Here is a 21,099-nt window from a genome sequence, read left to right on the forward strand (position 1 = left end):
AGACCTTGGCCTTCGGGAGGAGGGAGGCGGCCCGGTTGGCATCGTGGCCTCGAGCAGCCGCGTGGCCCGGGAGCGCGGCGGCGTTGGTGAAGGAGACCTTGAGGCTCGGGACAGCGCCTCTCCCAGCAGAGCTGCGGCCCCGTGGTCAGGCGCCTGCCACCGGCCTGCCTGGCCGAGAAGTTGGGTCGTGGTGCGGGTGACCTTGGGGACTTGCTTCCCCGCTGGTCTTCAGTAGGCTCCTCGGGAGATGCTTTTGATCTGGAAAAGGGAAGACGTGGGGCTGATTCACGTGGTGCCTCCAGACTCTTCTAGCCGCGTTCTGCTCCGAGGGAAGGGACTCGGGCGGGAGTTATTTTGGACTCGTGGCATGCCCGTACCAACGTCCTCGGCCAGCCAATCCTTGTCCCAAGACCTGGTGACTTGCAATAGTTTGGGAATCTGCAGTTCCCGCAGCCAGGGCGTGACTGCACGGTTCCAGTGGACTTTGCCGTGGGGACTGTGCAGCTGGCAGACTCCCGGGACTGGTGCTGACGGGGGCTCTTTGTCATTCAACCTGTGGCTGCAGAATGTCAGCCGCAGCGCCCTCGTGCTCGTGGTCTTTAAGGCGGCCTTGTTGAGAGGAATCTGAAGGATAGCGTTACACTTGGTCAGATGCACGCTTTTCGTTCCAAGTACATCCCTTTTTTTCCACGTGCGTTTTAACGTTTCATTTTTTTGTCAAGTCATTGGTGCAACAGGCAATTTTGTAATTAGTTTGTAATTAATCTTAACCAAGAAACAGACCTCTTACTACTTTAGCCGAGTTTCCAATGTCTGCTTATAAACTAGGCATCTAGTGATAACAGTAAAATGTTCACAAGCTACTTTATCATAACTAGTTTTGAATTTTTTTCAAATATTCTGGTTTCGAAATAAAATATGTACACGTCAGTACCCTGATAAAACAAACGTAGGATTAGTAACTAGTGGAATGTTGTGATAGAGCAAACTCTGAATTGTGTGAGAGTTTGGAAAGAGTGTGAGGAATTAGCCATTAATAATTTTGATGTCAGCTAGCGGCCCAGTGAGGTGAAGCAGAGTCTATGTATCTTCAGCTTTTTAGTTAAGCATTAAGTAGCACCCATAAATCCAAATCTTACAGCCTGGGGTACAACTTTGCTTTCAAATTGCCATATAAATGATAAAAAAAAAAAATCAAGATATATAGCACTTAAAACAGGAGTAGTGGGTGAGTATTAAACAGAAGTTGAACATACTTCAGTAATTAATTCAGTGTTTAGATAGATGCTATGCTTTCATTGGATTGCAGTGACCCTTGTTAAATATGCAAGTTAATGGTCTGGGGAACACTTTGTGAGATTTTTATAGTTGAATAGGTTTAGTTGTAAGCTTAATATAATAGGCTATCACATACCTAAACAGATTAAAAAGGGGAAAAAAAAGTCCTACTACCATAGGATGAAACCAACGGATTAATGTTTCGATAGTTTATATATCTTTGGGCCTTTTAAATATTAATGCATATAATAGCTGAAAAACATCTTAATGAACAGTCAGGTTCCCTTATTTTACAGATTAGGAAACTGAGGTTGGAGAAGTTGTAATTAATCATCATAGTTCTGAAAACTTGTTAATGGTTGGGTGAGGATTATATATGTCTTTTAACTCCCATTTAATCAAATTGGCATGCCTGAGCTTTCTCTAAAATTGTAAATGTGGGTTTAAATTTTTATACTGAAAATAAATATTTTGAGTAATAACTTATGTCCTTCTTTCCCACTGTGGTTTCAACCCACTTCATAATATGCATTCTTATGCAGGATTTAGGTCCCTGTAAATGTCTACATGGTCAGTCTGTTTTTGTCACAGATGAGGAATAGGAAGGTGGGCCTTGGATGTGAGAAAAACAGATCAGAACGTTGTGGATTTTTATGTATTTGGCAATTTGTTATTGGCTACCAGGCATTATGAGAGATTTGAGATATATATAACATTTCATTCAAAGCTTTGTTCACATTCTAAAAGTTTTCAAACCGTATTTTTAAATAGGTAATTCTTCCATCCTTTTCTAGTAACTTTGTACACATAGTAATTGTTTAATAAATATTCATTGAATGAGTCTGAACGTCATTATTATACTACCTTTGATCCTCATTATCTCCAAGAACTAAGTTGTTTTCTCATTTGATTAGTAACAAATCACAAAATATTAAAATTGAGTATCGTTTGTCTAGTATTAAAGCATTATCCACTGTTCTCAAATGTTTAGTTGAAAAGATTTTTTTAGGATATATTCACACACTTGAAACTTACTGGATTTTGTTGATCAATGTCACCCTAATAATTAAAAAAACATTCAGACACTAAAGATGTATCAAAAGGAAGTCGACATTATTACCTCAGAATATACTACAGTTAAACTTAAATAGCCTTTTTAATTGCTGACAATATAAATCTTAAGACTATGTTGTCATTAAGATAATTATAAGTTCCTTTATTAGAAATATGCAATTTTCAAATGAGTGTTTTATTTTCTTGGAAATTACAGTAATTGTTAAACTGCTCTTCTTCCATCTACTCTGTCAAATAGTTTTCTAGGTGATAGAGTAAATACACAGCATCATTACACAACCACAACAGACTGATGTTAAGGATGTGTATTTCTAATCTACAGAGCAGGTATTTCAAACCTGGGGTTCATCAATCTTTTTGAGTTCCCCTAGTTGAGCAAAGTAAAGGCCTGCATCTAATATAGCAAGCTGTTGAAGACAAGATTCGAAGCAATTTCAAGCACATTCGCTGGTGCACCCAAAAAAAAGAGGGCAGGAAAATTTCCTAAGTCAGTGAAGACTCCCACTGTTTTACTTAACTTAAGGCACTTAAAATAGAACGCCTTTGGAAACAGTAATTTTAAGTTATAGAAACATATACTTCCTTAATACAAAGGAAAATTGTTCTGCCTGAATTTGTGAAAATCATTTAATTTCCCTTAGTATTTTGTTCCCTCTCATTTGTGATGTCAGAATCTATGATGATTTTGTACACAAAAATCAATGGCCAAAGAATTTACATAACCTGTGACATGACTTGCGTGCTACATGGCATCATAGGTTCTGGCTAGCTTCATTCGCACTTCAGAACAGAAGTACAAGAGTTAGCAGCATGAGTCCTTATGCAGTTTGGTAAAACCACAGATTCCTTTGGTAGTTTGGTAAAACCTATGGAGCCCTTGTCAGAATAATGTATTTAAATGCATAAAATAAAATATAAAAGTATAATTGTCAAAGCATCTTTATGGATATAATAATGTGCTTCTAAAAATAAATTAGATAAGATCTAGTAGTAAGTCTAATAACCACAGTAATTTTGCAGTAGTGATAATTTCAAGATAGCTGCAACCATTTTATCAAGATGGAAAATGTGACTACTATTGATGACAAAAATCACAAGTACTGCTAATACTACTACAATTTGTTCCCTATATTCAGAGATAAAGTAAATTCTAAGCTTTACTTAGAGGTTAATGAAAAGATAATTTTTTTCCCCTAGCCAAGTACACAGACTCCCTGAACTCCATCTACCATGGAGGATCAATCTGCAGACCCCAGGTTAAAACCCCCTGTTAGGGGAAGAGAAGAGAAAGTTAATAAAGTAAAAACTTAACTTTGGTTCTCAAAACTCAAAAAGGCAACTTACAAAAGCTTTGTTACTATCCAAAATAGTTTAACGCAGTATCATTGGGCTTTCATTCATTCAATAATCTTAAGAAGATTTACATAGGAAGAGCAAAATCACAGAGTAGAAATATTTTTCAATCAGTGATCAAATATGTAGCTTATAATGCCTGTACATTTTGAGGAATTTCTCCTTTATACGAAGCCTAGGTCACTGTAATCAGATTCAACAAAATTATAAGTCGTAATTAGCGATAGGGTAGTGTGGGCAACCAACAGAGAGAGCTGGATCTTCCTGCTTCTGCCTAAGTGGTCAGTGGCACTCTTCAATGGCTTAGCCCTTCCAGCCAGACTTTTGTGGATGTGAACCCCTGCTGTCATTATGTGTACTGTGATCCCAGAAGAGATATCACCATTTCTGTAAGATCATTATGAGTGTTTATTCGAGCACAGAAACAATGGACAGGGCTTGCTTAAGGCAAAAATAAAACCTTTTACTAAAAATGTTATATGCCTTGGGCGTGATTACCCACCATGACCTGCCTAGTTAGGAATTTGTGATCAGATCACTCTATGAGCTTACTTTCCATAGAACCCCTTTTTTCCTCCACAACATGAGGGCAAATACTTGCATTTGGTTGGGCATGAGTACTAAGAGAAGTATTAAGATGACTGAGGTTTTAAGCCTGGCTGCCTGGAAGACTGGTAGTCAGAAGAAAAGACTAGGTTTGGGGGGATTAAGGGGAGTTGAGAACAGGCAGAGACAAGGAGCTTTAAAGGCAATGTGTTAAGTTTGAAATGCTCAAAAGGTAATTGGAAAAGCAGATCATTTATGAATAGTCAGTCACTGTCTTCAAGGAACTTAAAATCTGTAATCTGGTTACAGCTAGAGATTTAGATTTGGTAGTGATTCATTCTACCAAATAGGGAACAGATAAACTCTTAAAAAAACAAAAGATCAAAAGAAATTCTATTAATTTAAGAATAGAAATTCTGAATATTCTAAATTCTAAAAGTTACTTGAAGTGTTAACATCTAGTGCTAAAAACATTTTAACAAAATACTGACTTTTAAAGAGGATGTACCTTGAAACATTTAAGTACATTTCTCCAAAAAGATAGTGTCAATCAGTTGTATTAAAACACAAACTTTGACTTGCCCTTCCTATTCAAACTACTACTTTATAGAGGTATTCTAGTTAATAAATGAAAAAGGAATGTTAGAATTAAAAGCATCGTTAAATTATTGACATTTGCAAATCACTACTGAAATAATGGAGCTAGGGCATTAATATAGCAGTATGAGGGACAACCAAACATATGCCTCCTGATAATGATACGCACCACCACCTATGAATTGTATTTGCCCTCTCCCCCACACCGTCCCTACTCAAATCAAGCCTGAACTAATCTAAGCTTGCTCAAAGTCTTCAATCTAGCTGCCAATTTACAGGAAATACAGGGGATAGAGGGACATTAAACTAGGACATGTTAAAACTATACCTGATGGACACATTCAACAAAATCCAGAATGAAGGAAACTACAGAAAAAATAACCTGGTTCTTTCAACAAATAAATTATAAGGAAAATAAGAGAGAAAGGAGGAACCTTGAGATTAAAAGACATACCAACCCAATGCAATGCGTGACCTTGTTTGGATTCCAAATCAAATAAACCAATTATTTAAAAACAATTCAGGAAAATTTGACTACTGCCTGGTTATTTAGTGATGTTAAGTTTTAAAGGTGGGATAATGACATTGTGGTTACAGTTTTTTAGAGTCTTTTAAGAGATATACTGAAATATTTACAGATGAAATCATTATATATCTAGGATTTGCTCCACAATAATCTAGTAGAGGCTGGAAGTAGGGTTGGGGGGAGAGGGGAGTAGGTAGAGATATAGATTAAACAGTAGTGGCTCTCAGTTGTGTTTGAAAGTTTCCATTATGAATTGTTTAGAAGAGAAAAAATAAGAAAAAGCATCATTATCAGTAATACCAACACAAACAGAGAGAACAGGAATGGATTTGAGTTTTGTTTACAAGCCTTACAAACTGAGCAGCCCTGGGCTAGTCACACAACCCCTTAATGTCCCCATTGGCTAAATGGAGACAAATTCCACCTAATAAACTCAAAAACTATTTGCTCAAGCTAGTAACCTGGGAGATATCTTTAACTCCTGGCTTCCCCAGTCTCCCACATCTGGTCCACCACTGAATCCTGTTTGTTCTCTCTCCCTTTCATCCTCCCGCTTCCATCTTGTCTGTCACTATGGTCTCACAATGCCCCCACAGCCTCCCTCCCACCTGTTCTCCACATTGTATCTAGAATGATGTTCCTAAAACGCAAAATCTGATCTTTCCATCATCAGCACCACTTACCACCTGCAGACTGCTTCCAGTTAGCTACAAGACCACAGGGCCTCCTTAAGTTTTTTTTACCTACTCCCTTCCCTGATTCTTTAAAATTACTTCTAAAGCCTTCTGCTATCTGATATTGTGTACCTGTCCAACTGCCTCTCCCCATTCTCTCTGCCCCCTCTTTAGCTTTAGCTTTGGTGAGTTCTTTCAGTTTTTCCAGTGCACCCTGTACTAACTGTAGCTTCAGTACTCATGTTTGGAATGCCCTTTCCATCACCACTCTGTGGCCTAGCTAGCGCCTGTTTATCCTTCAGGTCTCAGGCTACCTAGCATTTCCTCCTAAAGGCCTACTCAGATGGCTTTCATATGTACTAAGTTGGGTGTCTTCTCATACTAACACAACAAAGTATTTGATGCCCTAGGAACCTGTCATCCTCTATTATGAGAGTCAATGTTTCTTTGTAAAGAGTGCTTGTTATCATTGCACATTTATGAAATATATAATACTATGTTGTCTCTAGTCTTCAAAACTTAAGATTGTTTTTATGTGAAACTAAGTATAGTGTTAATTATTTCTATGAGTGAATAGTTCAACTCGGCTTTTTGTAAAAAAAATAAAAAGCTTTTTTGTTGTTTCATGTTTTAATTAATTGTAATCTATTTACTCTCCCCATGAGGCTTCAGAATACTGAAGTGGATTCTAGCAGAAATATCACCTGTTATATTCAAATACTCATTTATATTTAAAGAAATATAAATAACACAATCTTGATGACATATCTATTTATAATTTTAATCCAGCCACTACGTTTCTTCTTAAGATTCTGGAACAAGATAGGTCATGGGTTGATAAATTGAAATGGCTTACTTAGACCTTGATTTGTTGAATATATTTTTGGATTTCTGAAGAAAGCAGAACATATACAGGAATTCTGCCAAGCAAAACCTGCCAATGAAGGACATAGCCTCCAACTTCTAGACAAGAATAGATAATCTGCTATTACTTTTCACCTTGGGTGGTGTATTTAATAGCTAATGGGCTTCATTTTTTTCTTTTTGAAGTCATAATTCACTAGGAGCAAAGTTCAACTGGAGATTTATGTTTTTCATGCTATGTCCCTTTGAAAGAAGACTACTTACTCTCAGAATTGGAGCCATAACCCTAGTAATAAAATATACTAACTTAGGTCTCATCATTGTACTGTTCTCATGTTTTGCTGAATGTTAGCTGAAGTTGCTAGTTTCTTGAAACTTCTTTTGTAATAAACATTTTAGTATGTATTGTATAATTTGTCATAAAATCTAGAACTTCGAGTTGAATTATTAAAAGGAGAAATATTTTTATTGGAATTTGATTATGCTTATACTTTGCAAATCAGACTTAAAAAGTAAGAAGTTTCTCTTTATTTTAAAATAAATGAAATAAATGAAATATTAAAATTAACCCTCACCAAGGGAAACCAGAAATTGAATTGAAAGTTTCTGCATATTACTGGGACGATGCTTACTCTTCTTACCCCCTGGTATAAAATCATGCTTATTTGGATGAATAGGTGCTAAATATTATTTTCTTACAAGGAGAATTAAGAGGAACTGTTACAGTCATATGATTGAACATGACATTGGCTGAGATTGACAAAAGAGGATTAAGTAAATATATATTCACATGCATATATAAGCACATATATATGTGTACATATATTCACTACCTTTAAGTTTGCATATCAGTTTGACCATTTGCAAATATAATCAACTTCATCACTTCTGTACTACATATAAAACTTTATCCTCATTTCTAAAACAACTATGAGAAAATTAGGATTGACATTTATAGAACTGGGGTTACTACAGCAATGACATAGGGCTATTGTAGAATATTAAACAAGGTCAAGATAAATTCACTGGAATTGTGTATCAACACAGGTCTAGTCAACCAGAAATATGAACAAAAAGTGATTATTACTTACTATTAAGTCTTGGGTATTCTGTATTTTCTTATGGAATTTAGCAGAAATTGCAAATAGCCAAAATTTCCCATGTTTATCATTCATTGAAATTTGCCTCCCTTTGTTCATAGAACAGCAGAAGTAGCCCTAACTGCTGCTATATTGATATATTGATATGAAAGGTGATATACTGATTGCCAGGAAGCCCTGTAGGAAAACTTAAACCCATTTCACTAAACAAGCCAGAAGTATTTATGATATATGGCATTTGGAGGTGGTACTAAATTTCATTCTCTGGAAATCTTTCTTAGTGCTGGGCCTTTATGTCCACATGTTTCATGTTACTGGCAAATTTGCATTTCTGCCTTCTAAAAAAAAATTTCACCTTTGAGGCTTTGCTCACCTAAGCAAAAGTAGCTGCCTAATATTTAGTGAAGACCCTTCATAGAAAGCTGTCATTCACAAGGTGGAATAGTGTCATACTTAATCTATACAGAAGACTGCAGTGAACAGAGAGGTGGTAGAAAGGCTGGGAATTAAGGGGTAGTCATCATTTGTGTTGAAGAAACCCTCCCTGCTCAACCTCCAACACCCACTTCCGTCTTATTCTAGGTGAAGAGGCCCTGAGATCTAACACACACCCTCCATGTCATCACATATCCTTTGGTACATGTTACATTTACCTGAAACAGAGCAGCCTTTTTCTAGATCACAGCAGAAATGAGGACAGTTACAAATGTCAGGTTTCTGTTTTGCGGTGCGTTGGGCTCCTGACAAGTATGTATTGTGAGCTTTCTTGCTGGGAAAAACTTTGAACAAATTTCCAGTTTAGGTAGGAAATACTCTCCAACAACGTATATGGCATTTGGGACTACAAGAAAATGTGAGGAAGCCTACACGGAACCCTTAATGGAAAGGAAATTAGTTATTTTGTTCTATAGTAGAATCATTGCACATTCTTTTCTTTTTAACTGACTAAAAATAGCAAAATTTGACATCTTTGATCAAAATTATTTTAACAGATTATATAAATATTTACAATTTTTATCCAACTATAAAATATATATAGTTTATATAGATTTAAGACTTACTATGAGGAATAGTAGTCCATTCTACATCCTCTCCTACCATCCTTTCCCATGTACATACGCATCAGCCTTTTCTGTAAATAATACATCCTAGTTCTACAATTCGTCCCTTTTGTGATCAAAGAGAGGTAATGGTTTAAAACAACCATTCTCAAACTGTGGTTTATGGCTCCTCAAGGAGCTAAAGACAGGGTTGGAATCCTTAGGTTCCACATTGTAACTAATCATTAAGAAATGATCACTTACCAAGTTTTGGTATAGTACCGAAGAAGAATATCCATAATTATCTGAAAAGGCTATTACAATACTTCTTTTTCAAACTAGATATCTGCTTAAGGTTGCTTTGAACCAAAAACTTTGAGATCTGTTGTCTCAGAAAAGAAATATACTTTATATTTATTGGTAGGATCGTCTGACCATGTCAATGATAAATCTGGAAATTATTGATAACTAAAATATTGGCATTTTTAGGGATTAAAACTATGAGCTAAATTAAAACAAGATCTAGGATCAGTTTTCATATATTCTGAAAGATAGACTCAAAATCCTTTAAACATCCTAATTAGCAAACTGTTAATTTCTCTTTAAGGAGAGTACAGTATATTTGAATTTTTACAAAGTGGGTTGGGTTTGTCTTGAGTGATAAGGGAGATACAAACAGTTGGAAGTTTGCAGAGCCAGGTTTACATTTTCTTAGGTTTATATGCTGTTTGATCAAAATCATGCATTTCATAACTCCTAAGTGTTTGGCTAGCCAGCTACAGAAGTTATATTTTCCCTTTCACTGGTTCTGGTTTTTCTGTTGTTTTTTTTTTTTTAATTTTTATTTTTATTGCTTTTTTTTCTTCTTCACTCCTTTTCAAAATGGAAAAGACTGCAAAAGAAGGTGAGGTTCCCTAGACCTTGGATCTAGGAACCTGCCGTTGGGGCAGGTGGTTCTGTAAGCCAGGAAGCTGGAGGAGGGCCAGTTGTAAAGCAGTAGACTTGCTACTTTAGCCACAGTAGCTTCAGTAAATCAGCCTTTCTGGATTTTAATGTTTCTATGGGAATTTCAAACCTAAAAACTGGTCTACACTTAGTAACAAATTCTTTTAAGATTATCGATGTGAAATTTCTGCCTCTTAAGTTCACAAATTGTCGTTTTAGGAAATGACAGCGGCTTTGTTTTAAATATTGTTGGAGAAAATGTAGAGAACATAATGAAGACTATTTCCAAGGGCCTTTGTAACTCTTCTTTTCTGGAGTGGGGCAGAGCATGGGATGTATGGAGCACAACTTTGGCTTTCCGGATTAGTTTACTTGCACAATTCCTGAGAGTTAAGAGAAAAAGAATTCAGAAAATCTAGAAGGTGGTTTTTGTCACCACCAACATTGCCAAGAAAAATTAGGGTTGTTGTTTCCCGTTGTCTTTTACAAGGCAAATCAATAAACTTTCTCATCACCCTATCTTTTTTTTTTTAATCTCCCATCACTTCAGGCAGCTACTAGAGAATCAAAACAATAGCTGAGCTAAAAGGAAAGGCTACTGTACACATTGTAAGGATTAAAATCTTAAAGTTTAATCTCTTTTAGCCTCTGGACTTGAATAAGCCCTCTTCTCAACAGGAGCTTTGAATACTGTACAAAGGGACCTACTCTCATAATTTACTTCTTGAATGAACTCTTTTGTTTATAGCTGAAATTTGGTCAGTTTAAAAGAAAATAATATGTTTAGATAGTGATAATACACACTTTTTCCTATTATGTACCATCAGAATTTTTAAATTAATAAGAACAGCCATTTGTCGAATGGCGACAGCATTGTATTGAATCTATGTATGGTTTTTTGAAGTGTTCTTTTTTCCAAAACTTGGTTACTCTTATTTTTATACATTTCTTTCTGAATCTTTTTAAAGCTTCTTGAAGTTATAAATCTAATTTTGACACTATAGAATAAGGTTTTATTACCTTGATGAGGCAAGTCTTAGTAACTGCTTTAACTGGAACAAATCATAGCTGGCAGCTAAGCTCAAAGTTTAATCACGTCCAGCACGTATTAGCTGATCGAGTCAGAGCTTGATGTGTTAAATAGCTCTCTGGTCTGTGTGTGGGTTTCTCTCTCTCTCTGTGTAAACATTCTGAGGCGAATTAATCTTTTTAGTGGTTCTTTGATTGAAAAATTTCAAGTGCTTTTCTCTTTATTCATACTTAGGTGAAGGAAAAACTCGAAAAATTAATGCCTGGAGCATTTCTATTTAATATAATTTTAGACTCTAGACTGTTTCCTTCAGCAGAACTGAGCTGTTATATCGCTAGCTTTTTATTATATTCATTCCAGTAGAAATTTTAAGAAGCTTCAACTTATATTTTTATTCCACCCGAATCATAGATAAATGAAATGCCCAGGGACAGAGGTCTTTATTCTTTATATTGATTAATATTTTTAAGCAAATTCTCCAGATTCTCAGATTCAGATGCACCCTTAACCAAATATCATCTCTCCTGAGAATAGATGCCTAAGGTCTTCTGCTTCTCCTTTTCCAATTTGCTTTACCCAAAAGCCCTTACCCCTACTACAAAATAAAGGTACATTTCTTATTTATCCCAATTCTTACTATGGTTCACTGCCCCAAGGCTATAAAAGTCTCTGGGGACTCCAAATAAGGGAAAGTTTCAGAATGCATAGTCCCAGAGAGAAAAAGTCCCATGACAGAAATCCACAGAGGAGTTAGGTCAGAAATATTGGATGAGGTAAGACTTTATTCTATGTGGACAACAAACGTCTTTATTTTCTAGGTTAGAATTATATTTAGAAAGTGAGATAGTTATCACAGGGATGTGTATTAATACATTTATTTCAGTTAAAATTCGGTATGACCGGCAGAAATCTATTTTGCTCAATTGGTTTAAAAATGGACTGGCCAATTAGATTATATGGTATTTTCCATAACCTGGACTAAATTTTTGGTGCCAAAGTTCTGATAAATATATTTAAAGTACATAGACTACAATATATAATATGTCAGAAATTATATTCTTTGTAACTGTTAAGGTTAATAACAAATTTTAAATGTCATATTCATATATAAGAGGGTACGTATTTTTTCTGTCTACACAAAAACCTGCACATGGACGTTAACAGCAGCTTTACTTATAATGGCCCAAACTTGGAAGCTACCAAGATGTCCTCCAGTAGGTGAAACAGATAAACTGGTACATCCAGACAATGAAATATTAGTATATAGTGCCAAAAAGAAATGGCTGTCAAGCCATGAAAAGACATGGAAAAAACTTAAATGCATATTGCTAAATGAAAGAAGTCAGTCTGAAAAGGCTACACACTATGATTCCAACTATATGACACTTTGGAAAAGGCAAATCTGTGGAGACAGTAAAAAGACCAGTGGTTGCCAGGAAGGAGTTAAAGAGGAAGGAGAGAAGACTATTGGGAGCACAAAGAATTTTTAAGGGCATGAAACTACTCATTATGATACTATAATGGGGGCTACATGTCATTATAAATTTGTCCAAACTCATAAAATGTACAACACCAAGAGCGAACCTGTAGGTAAACTATGAACTCTGGGTAATTATGTGTCATATAATGATGTGCATACTAGGAGTAAAACTTATTAAAGATGCAGTTACAAGGAAAAAAATTATTTTAGGTTGTGCCACCATTTTCACAGAGTACAAGCTAAGGATCTTTAGATGGGCCAAGTGCCTAAAATCAGGACAAGCCAGCAATTCTGGCTATGCAAACAGTGATCTTTGACATGGAAGAATTATGTTTCAGTAGATTAGGATGGATCTACAATTCCGGTGAGGTTGGGAAGAACTCGGAAATGTCTCCTCATACTGACTAAACCTCTTCTACAGTGGAAATGGAGGGTATGTCTTTTCCCCTAGGGACTTCAGCTTTTCAGAGGCCATGTTATGTTTGTATACAGTCACGTGCTGCATAAATGACATTTGGTCAACAACAGACTGCATATATGATGGTGGATCCCTAATATTTAATGGAGCTGAAAATTTCCTATCGCTTAGCCATCATGTCACAATGCACTACTCACATATTTGTCACAATGCACTACTCACATATTTGTCACAATGCACTAACATATTTGTGGTGATGCTGGTGGAAAAACGTACAGCGCTGTAAGTCATATGAAAGTACCGCATGTACAGTTATGTACATAATACTTGATAATGATCATAAATGAATGTTAGTTTCTGTACAGTTGACCTTGAATACTGCTGGTATTAAGGGTGCCGACCTCCCATGCAGTAGAAAACCCGTGCGTATCTGCTGTCAGCTCTCAGTATACGCAGATTCCCAACTGCAGAGCCGACCCTTAAACAACTTGGATTTGAACTGTGTGAATCACTTGAAAAATAGCAGCTTATAAGTGGACCTGCATAGTCATTGGCTTGGATGTGAAATTAGAAGTAATTAAGGACTGTGAAGGTAGAACATCGGCGATGTTTAATGCTCAGCAATCAGGCATGGCCCAATCCTCCACAGCTGCAATCTTGAAGAACAAGAACAAAGTGATGGAAGCTGTTGAATGATCTGCTTCGTCAAAGTCAACAAGACTAAAACAAATTTGAGAAGGGCCTATATCAGACATAGAGAAACTTCTAACAACCTGAACTGAAGACCAGATAAGTGTATCCCTCTCAGCACCATGATGATCATGGCCTAGTAAAACATTTGTGATTTTGGAAGAAAAGGCTGGACCTTGCTACAGTGTTGAATTACTGCTAGCTCTGGGTAGTTTAAACAGTTCCAGAATCATTATCCATTACATAACATGAAAGTGAGTGGTGAGTCTTCGAGTCCTGATGAGAAGGCAGCTGAGGAATTTTTGGTAACTCTAGATAAGCTGATCGTGGAGGAAAATTATTTGCTAGAGCAAATACTCAATATGACTAAACCCCCCCACCCCCCATTCTGGAAACGGATGCCTTAAAGCAGAGGTCCCCAACATTTTCGGCAGCAGGGACCGGTGCTCCTATGAGAATCTAATGTCTCTTGAGCTGAGGTGGTGATGCTAGCTAGCACTGGGGAGCAGCTGCAAATACAGATGAAGCTTCACTCACTTGCCTGCCGTTCACCTCCTGCTGTGCAGCCCAGGTCCTAACAGGTTGTGGACCAGTACCTAATGGGTTCGCAGCCCAGGGGTTGGGGATCCCTGCCTTAAAGGACTTTCTCCCATAAGGAAGCCAAGTCAATGGCAGGTTTCAAGGCTTTTAAGGATGCAATAACAGTCTCGATTGTGTACACTGTTGCAAGCTACATACTGAAACCCTTTGTGATCTGGTACAGTGAGAACCCCAGGGCCTTCAAGCATATCACTAAGCACACACTGCCAGGAGCAATAAGTTATGGGTGATCCAGCTTCTCTCCTCTTCCAAGATGCCCTCTTGGATTGCTATGCCAGAGAAATGGTGAAGTCCTGTTGGGAGACTAATATACCTTTCAAGATTTTGCTTATTTTTGATAATTTCTCAGGTTTCCTCCTTTTATTGGTAATCTTCGTCTCAATGTCAAAGTTGTATTTCTTCAAACACCACCTCTTTGATCCACTCAATGGATCAAGGAGGCACAGCAGCTTTTCAGGCCTGCTCCCTGAGAAGGACCTTTGCCCAGGCTATTGCTGCAACTATGGAAGACATTGATGCATTCTGGAAGGATTATGTCTGACTGCATCAAGACCCTTGCTTGGGTTTGGGGTGATGTCACCAAGGAGTATATGAATGGCATATGGAGGAAGACACTCAAGAGATTCTTCTGTGACTTAAAGGATTTGCCAAGGATGAGGAGGTTACAAAATTCAGCAAGGCTGTGGTTGAGATGGCAAACAACTTTAACCCTGGTGTGGATGAAGATGACATTGAGGAGGTCCTAGAAGTGGTTCTTGAGAACGGACTGAGGAGTTCTTGAAACTGGATCAAGAATTTATAGGTGAAGAAGAGGCAAGAGAAAAGGAAAGAAGAGAAGAAAGAACCTCCAAGAAAATTCACAGTGAAGAGTTTAGCAGAAGCTTTTGCAGACAGGCTCTTTAAAAAATAAAAAGTATGAAAACATGGATCCCAACACCAAAAGGTTTTCATTAAGAGAGGAATGTGCATGGTATAGTATCCTCTTCCAAGCAAATCTAGGATTACAAAAAGGAAGGGAGAAGAGAGAAGGAGAAGAAAAAATCAAACAAACCACCATGGACAGATTTCTGAAAAGAGTGACACCTCCTCAAGAAGAGCCTCAGGCAAGTCTTTCAGGAGATAGTCCAAAAGAAGGTGACAGCTCCATGCAGTGGGACCTTCCAGTGGAAGCAAGATATGTAGGTGGATGACAGTAATATTGATGATTCTGACCCTGTGTAGACCTAGGCTAATGTGTATTTGTATCTCAGTTTTTTCCAAAAAAAGTTTTAAAAGTAAAAAAATAAATAAATAAAAATTTTAAACATAGAAAAAAACTTCTAAAGATATAAAGAAAAAATGTTTGTGCAGTTGTACAATGTGTTTGTGTTTTAAACTAAGTGTTATTACAAGAGTCAAAGTTGAAAAATTTTAAAGTTTATAAAGTAAAAAGTTATAGTAACTAAGGTTAATTTATTATTGAAGAAAATATTTTCATACATTTGGTGTAGCCGAAATGCAGTGTTTATAAAGTCTGAGCAGTGTGCAGCATGTCTAGGCCTCACAGTCACTTACTCTCTGACTTACCCACAGCAACTTCCAGCCTGCAAGCTCCTTTCGTGATAAGTGCCCTAGTACAGGTATACCACTTTTTAGATTTCACACCATATTTTTACTGTCCCTTTTCTATGTTTAGATGCGTTTAGGTACACAGATACTTACCATTGCGTTACAGGTGCCTACCGTATTCCGTATAGTAGTGTGCTGTGCAGATTTGTATCCTTGGAGCAACAGGCTGTACCGTCGCCTCGGTGTGTAGTAGGCTAGACCATCTAGGTTACTGCACGTGCACTCTATGATTGCACAACAGTGAAACTGACCAATGATGCACTTCTCAAGACATCTATCTACCTGTTGTTAAAGCAATCGTGACTGTGTACCTATGTATATCTCCATAAATGATATATTAATGTTTTACAAGATTTAAAGTTTTATATAAATGGTATCATACTGCATGTGTCTATGGTGAATTTTGATGATGTTCGACATCCATTACATCCTCTTTTCTAGGGTACTTTGCTATATTACAGAGGCTTTAAAGCTAAAAACTACATTTCCCAGGTTCCCTTGCAACTATATTTCTGGATTTGATTTAAGTTCCACTAGCTGTATGCATTCGTGCGACATTTATAAGGCAGAATTGGAACTGATGTCTCAGTGTCTAGTCACTGGCTTTGAGAAGTTGAGAAGCAAGACCAGATGGGATCCATTTTGACTGTACTGTCATAGGAGGCAAACGGGTTCTGGAGCTGGTTCTGGAGCTAACAGCAGCCGTTAACAGCCTTTGATTGTGGTGACTTCCTGATTTTGATCATTATCTGGTTTTGACAGCTTCTTATCTTGCTGGCTTCCTAATTGTGGCAATAGTGATACGATTTTGGAGTCAGAAGCTTTCTGATTGTTGAAAGAAGAGCAGCTTTCCAGTGGCCTCAGTAGTACTTTGGAAAGCTTTGTGGGTCCAAGGGAACAAATGTTGGGAGTCTAGGGCCCATGAAGAGTGAGAGCTCTGATATTGTCCTATTCTTCTGGGTTGGGACCCTAAAGGGCTGTGCCATAGGACTGGGAGTGAATTGGCGGCAAACCTGTCCTCAAGTGAACAGCGACCTAATTTCAAGTAATCTGTGTGGGCAAAACAACTCTTAAAGAGAGTCTGAGTTTACATGGCCCTAAGTAAATGAAAATCATCTCTCGAGATTATTTTAGGCCTCAAATTGTTAGTACAGAGAGACAAAAGGATGGAAAATACAGAAGAGAGTAAGAGAGCAGATACCATGGGAAGGTCCTACCCACATCCAATTGGAGTCTCAGAAGAGTGAAAAGAGGGAATGGGAAAAAGCAATAGTTGAAAATGTAGTGGCTAAAGTTTTCAAAATTGATGAGAATTATTTGTTCAGTGTGATTGTGATTGTTAGTATTTTCTGAATAGTTGTTTTTTAAAGATTTTTCTCTAGTTGGGTTTCCTTATACTGTAGGTTCATATTATCCATCAACTCTGGAATATCCTTGGCCATTAACCCTTGAAAATGACCTCTTTCTCATTCTCTCTATTCTTTTTCCCAGAGTCTCATTAGATCTCCTCCTAAACTCCATGCTTCTATACCTTTCTTAGAGCTTCGGAATAAAGCTGTCCCCTGAATTCCGAGTATTGTCTTCAGACCTGTCCTCCAGCTTCACTGCCTCTCTGCAGCTATGTTCAGTCTGCTGGTTAACCAATTTTTAATTTCATTGGGTATCCTTTTCATTTATAGAAGTTCTGTTTCAGATCAACTAGTCTTTTCATAATATTTTGTGTTTGGGTTTTTTAATGAATTTTTTTTAGTGTTTTTAACGCCTTATTGCATGCTTTTAAACATTTTAAATATCCATATCTAATATCTGTACTTCTTGAGTGTCTAAACCGGCTCTGTTGGATCGGCCTTACTTCACTTATGGCTAATTGATTCTTGATGCGTTTTGAAATTTCAGATCGTAGGTAGTAGGGCATTGTCTGTGGGAAATCCCTGCTAGCAAAATCAAACAAAGTATATCTCTGAAAGCACAACAGAGGTTTCTCACAGACATTGCCCTCCCAGCCATAAGCTCACAGTCCTTCGCTCTGAATTCTCAGGCCTTCTTCTGTCCTCTCTCTATCCTCTTTGTTCTCCTTTCTTTCAACCGCCCAGAGAGCCAAGACAGGAATTTGCCTGCCATCTCCTTTTCCTTCTGTATTGTCTCCCTGTGCAACCAAACAGATTTTATCCCCCTTGTCACTGTCTTTGAACTACTTTTGTTTTTGATCAGCTTTAGTGAGGTAACACTCATATACGATAAAATTTGCTGATTTCGAACGCACGATTTGATGAGTAACAACTGCCAAAGTCATGTAGAGCATTTACATCACCCAGAAAAGTTCTCTAATACTCCTTTGCAGTTAGCCATCTCTCTCCACCCTTGATGTTTTCTGTTACTAGAATTTTGCCTTTTCTAGAATGTAATAGAATTTAACCTTATAGAATATAATCTTATGTCTAGCTTTTTTCACTTAACGTAACACTTTTGCAGTCCGTCTGTGTTCTTCCATGCATCAATAGTTTGTTCCTTTTATTGCTGAGTAGTATTCCATTATATGGTTATATCACGATTTGTTTATCCATTCACTTGATGGATATTTAGGCTGTTTTTAGCTTTGGGCTGATAATGAATAAAGCTACTAGAGGGTTCTCATTTAAGTCTTTGAAAATATGTGTTTTCATGTGTCAGATAATACGTAGAAGTGTAATGGCTGGGTCATATGTTAAACATATGTTTAACTTTATAAGGAACTGTCAGACCTGGCTGTACCATTTTGCTTTAGCACCAGCAATATGAGAGTTCCATTGCTTTATGTCCTCACCAACTGTTAGTATTATCAGTCATAGTCATATCTATGTATTAGTATCTCATGATGATTCCATTTGCATTTCACAAATGACTAACAGTTTTAAGCATTTTTTATGCGCTTTGTCATCGTGAATCTTTGGTTAAGTATCTGTTCAGATATTTTGCCCATTTTTCGATTGTGTTGTTTGTCTTTTTGCTTTTGAGCCATAAAAGTTATTTTTATGTTCTGGACATGTCTTTTGTTGTATACATGTTTCATATATATTTTCTCCTACTTTGTAGCTTTAAGTCTAATTTCTAAACTTTTTTTTATGAAAATGCTATTATGTACCTTCAGAAATCTTTGCCTAATTTAAATATTGAATCTTTCAACCATGAAAATGGGTTATCTGTTTAGTTTTTTCTTGGTAATATTTTGTAGTTTTCAGTGTACATGTTATATATCATTTGTCAAATTTACCCCTATTCAGTTTTGTGATACTACTGTAAATGGTATTTTTTTTAAATTTCAAATTCTGATTATTCATTGTTGGTTCATAGAGAGACCGGTGATTTCAGTTTATTGATCTTCTATGCTGAGAGTTCATTTTGAGTTCTGTACCTTTTTTGTATATTCCTTAGCATTGCCTACATAGATATATCATCTGTAAATAAAGACAGCTTTACTTCTTCATTTTTATTTTTTTATTTTTTTAAATGCCAGTTTATTTTTTTCATACTGTATATACATAATTTTTTTTTAACATTTTATTTTTTCATTTTCCCTCTACCCCCTCCCTTCTGGTATCCACTAGTCCATTGTCCATGTCTACGAGTCTCTGTTTGTCCTGTTCATTTGTTGCTTTTAGTTTTATATCCCACAGACGTGATACTGTGTGATTTTCAACCTTTTCTGTCTGGGTTATTTTGCTTAGCATGATTATCTCGAGGTCCATCTACGTTGTCGCAAATGGCAGTATTTCATCTCTTCTTATGGCTGAGTAATATTCCATTGCATATATGTACCACAGCTTCTTTAATCATACTTCTTCCTTTCTAGTCTTTATACCTTGTATTTCTTTTTCTTGCCAACATGCACTGGCTGGAACCCCTAGCACAGCGCCAGGCATAAATGATTAAAACCTCATCCTTGGTTTTAGGAAAACTCCCCACAGGTTGTTTTCTTCCTACTATAACATCCACTGTCCTCAGTCATATCTGAAGTGTTCAGATGGAAGGATCTGTGTGTTAGATTAACAAATGTTTTATGTAGCCAAGAGTGAGCTGTACTTACTGCTGTAAGTCTGAGTGGAGATTATTTGAAAAGAGCACGCTAATTTACTGTTGCAGGATGAGTTATAATATAGGGTGGAAACTGGCTTTAAATCAATGAAAGGAGACTTTAATGAGAAAACAGGTAGATCTACCACCAAACATTCACTCCCATCTTTTCCTTATTCATAATTTAACAGGAAGTTCCATTTTCTAAATATGCTATTCATTAGAACTAGCTGGCTGCATGAAAAGAGGTAATCTTTGATTTGAAACTACCATTTTTTGACATAATCTTCTAGTCCATTAAATGAAATGTTTGTGTTCAGAATGACCTTGTATTTTGCGAATTGCTACATATCTAGTGAGTCAAGTACCCACTTCCTAATACTTTTAAGTCAGCATAAAAATAAGAGGAAGTAAAAAGAAACTAAGTATTGACTTAGAGTACATTTTGGGAAAAGGGAAAAATGTATAAAGTCTATACTAAACTATGGAACTTTCGTAGGGTATGTGTTATGTGAATTTTGCAAGCCAAGGCATTTAGTTATTTACAGTAATTTAAGGAACTATATTAACTGCTAAAACAAGTGGGCTTATTCAAAATACAAAGTCTACAATTATTGAAAAAGATTTATTTTAGCTATGGTTTCTTAAATAAAATGGTGAGGAGCTATTTCCCTTTAAGCTGCTAAAAACTATGGGCAATACCATGGCACTAAGACTTTTTTGTGATAATGTCCTTAGAAGATAATATCTATAGGACAAGTAACATGGGAAAACAATTCAGTTACTTGAGAGCTAGGTGTGAAGGGTGGAAGTGCTTTGTTGTGGGGAGTGCTGGGTGGGGGTGCCTTTTTGCTGATATACTATTTTAATTTTATATCCTTCAGATATCTGGATTTGAACTGCACTTTGGAATTCATCTACACTTAAAATGCCACCAGCAGTTGGAGGTCCAGTTGGATACACACCCCCAGACGGAGGCTGGGGGTGGGCAGTGGTAGTTGGAGCTTTCATTTCCATCGGCTTCTCTTATGCATTTCCCAAGTCTATTACTGTGTTCTTCAAAGAAATTGAAGGTATATTCCATGCCACCACCAGCGAAGTGTCATGGATATCCTCCATTATGCTGGCTGTCATGTATGGTGGAGGTAAGTACCACTAAGGCCTGATGTTTTAATGTTCATTATTAAGCAGCCAAAGGCTCTGTGTTAGGTTAATTTTTTTTTTTT

At 36.9% G+C, this 21,099-nt stretch overlaps 1 protein-coding gene across 2 annotated transcripts in view; it reads left to right on the forward strand.

Moving 5' to 3' along the window:
* Positions 1–21,099, forward strand: part of SLC16A1 (solute carrier family 16 member 1) — a 39,165-nt gene that overhangs the window by 654 nt on the left and 17,412 nt on the right. For both annotated transcript variants that reach the window (XM_023535676.1, XM_023535674.1), the window contains exon 2: positions 20,758–21,018. In XM_023535676.1, coding sequence (XP_023391444.1) covers positions 20,802–21,018 — 217 coding nt within the window. In that variant the 5' untranslated portion in view covers positions 20,758–20,801. The remainder of the gene's footprint in view (positions 1–20,757; positions 21,019–21,099) is intronic.

This window comes from Pteropus vampyrus, unplaced genomic scaffold (genome assembly GCF_000151845.1).
Source record: "Pteropus vampyrus isolate Shadow unplaced genomic scaffold, Pvam_2.0 Scaffold6, whole genome shotgun sequence".
Lineage (NCBI taxonomy): Eukaryota > Metazoa > Chordata > Mammalia > Chiroptera > Pteropodidae > Pteropus > Pteropus vampyrus.